Source organism: Colius striatus, chromosome 1 (assembly GCF_028858725.1).
Source record: "Colius striatus isolate bColStr4 chromosome 1, bColStr4.1.hap1, whole genome shotgun sequence".
Classification (NCBI taxonomy): Eukaryota; Metazoa; Chordata; class Aves; order Coliiformes; family Coliidae; genus Colius; species Colius striatus.
In genome coordinates, this window is record NC_084759.1 from 76240031 (window position 1) to 76247006 (window position 6976).

At 39.6% G+C, this 6976-nt stretch overlaps 1 protein-coding gene across 1 annotated transcript in view; it reads left to right on the top strand.

Annotated features, from left to right (window-relative positions):
- The window catches only part of FRMPD4 (FERM and PDZ domain containing 4), a 303831-nt gene extending 299450 nt beyond the window's left edge, over positions 1-4381 (top strand). Inside the window, exons 16-17 of the mRNA XM_061988547.1 lie at positions 85-1359; positions 2601-4381. Of these exons, the coding sequence (XP_061844531.1) occupies positions 85-1359; positions 2601-3952 (2627 nt within the window). The 3' untranslated portion in view covers positions 3953-4381. The remainder of the gene's footprint in view (positions 1-84; positions 1360-2600) is intronic.
- Positions 4382-6976: the final 2595 nt, after the last annotated feature.

Genomic DNA, 6976 nt, shown 5'->3' on the forward strand with positions numbered 1-6976 from the left:
CTAACACACCCCCTTTGCTTGTCACTTATCCAGGTGCGTCGACTGCTGTCATTTAATTGACTTATTATTTTTTGTGGCTTGCAGGTGTAGCTATCCTGCGAGCATATAGCCCTGAGTCATCTTCAGATTCTGGCAATGAAACAAATTCCTCTGAAATGACTGAAAGCTCTGAACTAGCTGCGGCACAGAAACAGTCGGAAAACACTGGACGTATGTTTTTGACCACAAGTGAAGGCTACCAACCCCTTGTGGAAGAGCAGACTGAATTTCCCATTGCTAAGAGTCAGGCTGGAGGGCCAGGCATGAAGCCACCTCAGCCTTTGGCTGGTCATCAGGCTGCAGAACTACAGTCAAAAGTTGTGCCTTCAAAGCAGATTCTTCATTCAGATAACATGGAAATGGAGCCAGAGACCATGGAAACAAAATCTGTCACTGATTATTTTAGCAAATTGCACATGGGATCCTTGGTATATTCTTGCACTAGTAAAAGGAAAAATAAGATGACAGACAGCGAAGTAAAAGCACCCTCTGATGGTAATGCTACTGTGAAAAAGCAACAGGGAGCAACTAAAAAAGCAGAGACTGATGAAGACCTAAAAGCTAAATTTGGAACTCTTTCAGCAAGAGATGGTCAACGCCTAAGCACTTTTAATGTGGAGAGAACTGCCTTTCGCCAAAGATGGTATGCTGCTGATGATGGGGCAGCAGATAAGCCAAGCCCAGAAACAGTGAATGGGAAGGCTTTTCCAAGAATTCCTGTCCTTGGTAAACCAGAAACTGACTGCAAGGATGGAGTGGATCCTGAGATGGATCAGGATGATACCTCGGGGCTTAGCCAAGGTGAAAACTTTCTGTCAGATATGACTCCTGTGTCTTCAGCCAAAGACTTAAATGATGCAGAAGATACTGATTTGTCAGCAGATGACCATCCTTCAAAGCTTCCAGAAGCTGAGCAGAGCGTGGCTAGACTTTGTGAATATCACTTGGCTAAGCGCATGTCATCTCTGCAAAGTGAAGGTCATTTCTCACTGCAAAGCTCTCAGTGCTCTTCAGTGGATGCGGGATGCAGCACAGGCAGTAGCACGTGTGCTACCCCTGTTGAATCTCCTCTTTGTACCTCTGATGTTAAGCACATTATCTCTGACCCATCAATGAAGGGCATTGCCTATATTCCAGCAGATGAAAGAGCTGCCATTCTTCCAAACCATGGAACAACATACAAGGACCTGCACCAGCAGCCTGAAGCTGTGTGTCACAGAATGCCAGTGCCCGTTGTGCATTCAGCAATTAATGCTGAACCACTCTTCGGCACTTTGAGAGAAGGATGTCATCGGATCCCCAAGATAAAAGAAACTACAGGTACAGCAGTAATAAAGCATTTCTTGTGTTGGATTTTAAAGCTACATGTTGAAAACTAAATGTGATATTTGCATGATCTTTACCTAAAACTACATTGTCAACATGTAGCAGAGACTGGGGTTAGACCTTTGGTATATCTGTTCAATTTACTTGTACATGATCAGATGTTTTTATTTCTTTTTTAAATCTCTCATTTGTGTTAAAAATATTTGGGAAGAGATTAGTGGAGAGACCTCTCTTCCACTCTTGGGAGAATTATGAGATGACTTCACAAGGCATATTAATCTAGGAGAGGAAAAATCTGCGATTCATTTATTTTGTATTTTATATGCTATTTTAGCAGATTGTCAAAACCATGCCAGTATGCATAAAAAGCTCTAAATCTAAGGATAAGAAAATGTCACTATCTTTTTAGGCATGTGTTTACTTCACCATCTGACATTAGATGTTTCCTTAAAGACTAATTTATGTATAGAACCATTACTACATTTTAAAATTCCAGTTTCAAGAGATCTTATTAACTTACCTTTATTTAAAAAAAAAAAAAAAACAAAAGTGTTTTTTTTCAGAGGTAACATTGGAAATGCTTTCACTTGGGTTTTAAATATTTCCCTCTTCCTGGATTGCAACCCATGTGTAGCAGAAGTGTGTGAATGCATGAAAGTGGAGCAGACTAGAAGCAAGAATGCAACCTGTTCTAGGTGGACCTGCTTCTGCAGGGGTGTTGGACTAGATGATCTCTAAAGGTCCCTTCCAACCCTACCATTCTATGATTCTATGAAGAATGAGAAATGATATTTCTCTGCGAGAAAAATCCCACATAACCAAACCAAAATTACTGTGAATACAGTTACCTATAACCTTTCAGGCGTAGTTAAAAAAAGGTGTTTTAAACTGAAAATATTATTCTAATATTTAATAGAAAATATCCAGTCTACCTATCAGGGGAGATTTAGGAATTTTTTATAGATGATTTTCTGTTCCTTTTTTCAAATGAGACTGCTATGGTGGAATGAGCAATTAACTATTCATAAGTCGTAAGCTGTTGATAGATTGAAATACAAAAGACATGAGAAACTAGCAATTAATTTTTTGTGAAATGTTTTGAGGAATGGCGACCACTGGGAAATACCAGAAATCCATTTGTCCTGTCTGTTAAAAATGTTTGTAAGTTCAGTCTCTGAATATTATCAGGGTGATGCTTAATTATTCTGTCTGCTCTTCTACTACCCCTAGTGTAGCTTTCACAGAGCCTGAAAAGGGAAGACAAGGAGGCATGCCTACAGCTTTTCCTAGACAGCCTCTAGCTGACTCCATCATGCTATCATCCATGCTATCAGAATCAAAGGTGCCAAGTCAAAATCAAGACTCTTGTGACATTCCCAAAGTAAATCAGGCTTGTGGGGCAACAGTTAGTTTACGGCCATATGACATGATAGGAGGAAGCCTCAGGATGCCACACAACAGGAAAGTGCTGAAACGCAGCAGCAGCATCACTGGAGTGTCCACAGGCATTGAGATGCTGTTTGAAAAGAAGGCAGCCGCAGCCAACTTGAAACGCCTGGACAACACCCAAAGAGATGGATCCAAATCGGAGAGAAAGGTGGAACTCCTCCTGGGCAAAAAGCTGTCCAAAAGTTACTCCCAGAGCTGTGTGTATGTCAGCACTGACAGGAAGGATGGTAAGAAGTGTTCGGGCACGGGTGCCAGTCAGAAGGACTCCAAGCAGTGTCGAACGTTGCCTTTGCGGAAGCTGGACACTAGCGCCTGGAGGTGTCATGGCCCCTTTAGCTATTGTTTCCTAAGCAAAGGAAGCGATGACAATGATGATGAAGATGATGGAGACAGCCATCAGCCCTCACGTCTCTTTGAACAGCAGCTCCCGTGTGAGCTCCCAGAACCAGTTGGTCAGTCGTTTTCCAGTGAAAATGAGCAGAAAGTCTTGGAGTGTTCAAAAGCTGCTGAGCCCCTGCAAGATGAGGCAGTCGACGTGCGCGAGAAGAGCAGTGCTGACATCCAAGGTGACCAAATTGATGTGAATCTCAATGACATGGCCTTTGATGCACGAATCACACGAATAAATGTGATGAAAGAGAAGACATATGCAATGCCTGATGGATTTATTGCAGCACAAAAGGATGCCAATGAGCTACTCTCACTGGTCCGAGCAAATATGGGCAAGAGAGAAGATTTACATCCAGAAACATATGACCTTAAACTTTCTAAGTACAAACAACTGTTATCTATGGAATCGAGACAGTTGGGAAGTGCCTGCAGGAAAATGGCCATGGCTGATAAAAGCCCTGAGGAAATGCTTTTAGCTATGACTTCCAGCTTTCAAGTACTCTGTTGCTTAACAGAAGCCTGCATGCGTCTAGTTAAAGTCATGGACTCTGAAACACAGCAGCAGGAAATTATAGCTAAGGTAGATGAGGTTGTGATAAACTACATTTGTCTCCTGAAGGCTGCAGAAGCAGCATCAGGCAAGACCTCCAGTGATCCTAGCATTAAACTCTTGGCTCGACATTCGACTACCATGGCCGCTATTGTAAGCACACTAACACGTTCTCTTAAAATGCTTTTAAACAAATAAAATACAAAAGTCACTTCATAATCTACCTTTGCAAAGCCATACATAAGAAACCCCTTTTATTTACTGTATGTGTATTAACTAATGTAACAAACAGCTTTCTCTGTATATTTTGTTATTTTATATAAAATAGGTATGAGATTTAAAAAAAAAAGTTAAAATACTGAACACTGACAAAAGTAATGACCAGATCTGTCCTTCTGTTTATACATAAGCAAAAGCCAAAAAACCCCTCTCCCCAAGACCAGAAAAACAAACAGGAAAAAAAAAATCCCATGTAGGAGCAAATTGATGTTTGACTATTTTTCATATAGTCAAATTTATGGTTGTATGAAGTGAACTTTTAAAGCCTGTTATGTCAATGAGGTTGTTTTCTGTTCCATCCAAGTTTTCACTTGGAGAATGCTCCATGTTTAGAAATGAGAAATTAAATCATAGTGTATATAACACAATATTTAATGTTTTAAAATTATAATTTTTAAGCATTGAAAATAGCAAAAAGACATTTAAAATCCAAGAGACTATTATAACTTACTAGAGAATATATATAAAATAAATGACTCTTTTGTTCATATGGCCTGAATTACCCGATTCTTCTTTTCTAGGAAATTCTGTATTTAAAAAAAAAAAAAAGAAAAAAGCGTTGAAAAATAGCAACTTCAGAGGGTATCTGATATATTGAACATTAGCGTTGGCATTTTAGATAGTGAAGGCAACAGTGGAAGATTGAGGACACAGAAACCAGAGTGTTGGCGGTGTTCTCTCTGAAATGAAAGCTTGATGCCATTCTGGTCAGACCAGAATGTATAGGGCAGGTCCACACAGTCCTTTTCCTGGTAAATGAGAGAGAGGACCATCAGGAAGTTCCTATGCTGTTTACTGTTTCATCATATATCTATGGTGCATCTGAACAACATGAACTGCATCTATTTTGTTAAATATTTTATACTTCATATTTTATGATTCTGGATGTTTAACTGTAAATAAGTTAGAAATAAAATGAAGTTTTCAGAATACAATAAATATCTCTGAAATATTTCGAGCTAGAGACAGTTCTTCTCTGAGTGATGATAAAGGTAATTTATGAATAATCTCTCCTATATGAACCTTTCTGGAAAACGTCTCTTGCGTTTGAGAGACAGACAAAGCAAAAGGTCTCAGTTTCACCAGGTTTTCACAAGAGCATCTGTTACAGTTTTCAGTCACCAAGGAGCAGCAGCCCTTGTGGAAAGTGCAGAATACCATTCTCCAAACTGATGTAGGTAGTTGTAATCTATTTCTCATACTATTGCATGCAAAGAGATCACTACTCTGTTTTGAAAACTTACCCATTCAGTTGAAGCCTGAGTGAAACTTTCTATGCTGAACTAGAAAGACTAAACCAACAAAGTTAAGTTTTCACCAAGGAATTATTTTCCTGTGTAGCATGATGCACTTTGCTATGAAACCAAGAAGTGATTTTTCCATTGACTGCAGAGAAACATTCTTCAGAAACAGCATCAGAAGTTTAATCCATTGTCTGTAAGATGAAAAATGAGTTTCTGAGACCAATTCACTTAGCACATGGACCCACTCTTGAGTGCAACTCAGGGGTAGGCTGCAGGCTGCGTTACGTTGGGGGCAGGTTACAACAGCCTGTCCCATTTGGTGCTCACACTCAATGCCCTCCTTCTGGCAGCCCTGGGAATGAGGCTTGGTGTGCTACTCTTTTGCTGCAAGTACCAGTGACATTTTCTCTGTGGTCTTTGAGTATTTGATGCTGAACTGTTGTACTGGTATGTATTCCTTCACCACTTTTGTGAGTTTATGTGAAAAAGCCATCAGTGATTCAGAAATACTAAGTTTTGAAAGTAGATTTAGGAACGTCACAACTAAGCATCACCATAGATCATACTTCAGTCCTTGTCATTCTACTCCTTTTCATAAATTGACCTAATTTTATCTCACAAGTAAGTAGATTTTTTTGTTGTCCTTACTGTTTAAGAACTGTTGTGATTGTAAAGCTGCTCATTTTGCTCCCTAAAGTTAACTGCTGCACATTTTGTTCCCTGATTTTAACTCTGGTCTTTTTTTTTCTTTTTTATTTTTTGGTGGCAATATTTTTTTAGATGTAAGTACTGGGGTTTTTTTCCTCTCATTTTTAATGCATTTTCATAGAATTATAGAATAATTTGGATTGTAAGTGTGAGTTAATCCCATCTAACCACAGCTCAAAGCAGGTCTAGTCAGATCAGGTTGCTCAGGACTTTTTCAAGCCAAGTGTCAGACACCCTCCAAGGATGGAGACTTTACAGCCTCTCTGGGCACCTGTCTGACAATCCTTATAGTAAAAAAAACATAAACTCTTAATGGTGACTTAGAATTTTCCGTGTTCCAACACTATCCATTGCCTTTCATTGTATCATTGTGCACTCTTCTAAAGAGTCAAGCTCTGTCTTCTCTGGTGTCCTTCCATCAGGCAGCTTTTAGGCTGCAATAAAGTCTCCCCTTACCCTTTACTCCTCCAGTAAATCTTTTCTTCAGCCCTTCCTGCTGTATTATGTGCTCCAGACCCTGGCCAGCATGGTGACTTTCCACTGGACTCAGTAGTGTGACTTTATAAAGCACCACCGTGTTCCTGTCTCAGTTTTAATAAATAAGATAATCTAGCCAACTTCTCTGAGTCACCTCTTAGAAGACAGTTTCTCTTTCCCATGGGGTTTCAGATATCCCCATCTGGTACCATGTGAAAGTTTTTTTCCTAATCTTTCCATGCAGAATTGCATACAGGCTTTTAAATGCTGCCTTGTGAGGACTTTGTACAATGGTACAGCTGCTGGAAATAATATGTCTGCAGTCTCCTAGAATCAAACATATTCACAGGCACATTAGATTGGCATCCTTTGTCAGTAACTATTTTCGTCTTTCTCCTGCTTGTCCTGTCCATCCAAGGAGACCTGTGGATGATAATAGAGATAATTGCTAGTAATTCTAAATTGTATGACCTTGCACATCAGTTGCTACTGAATAATAACCTTTTTCTATTAC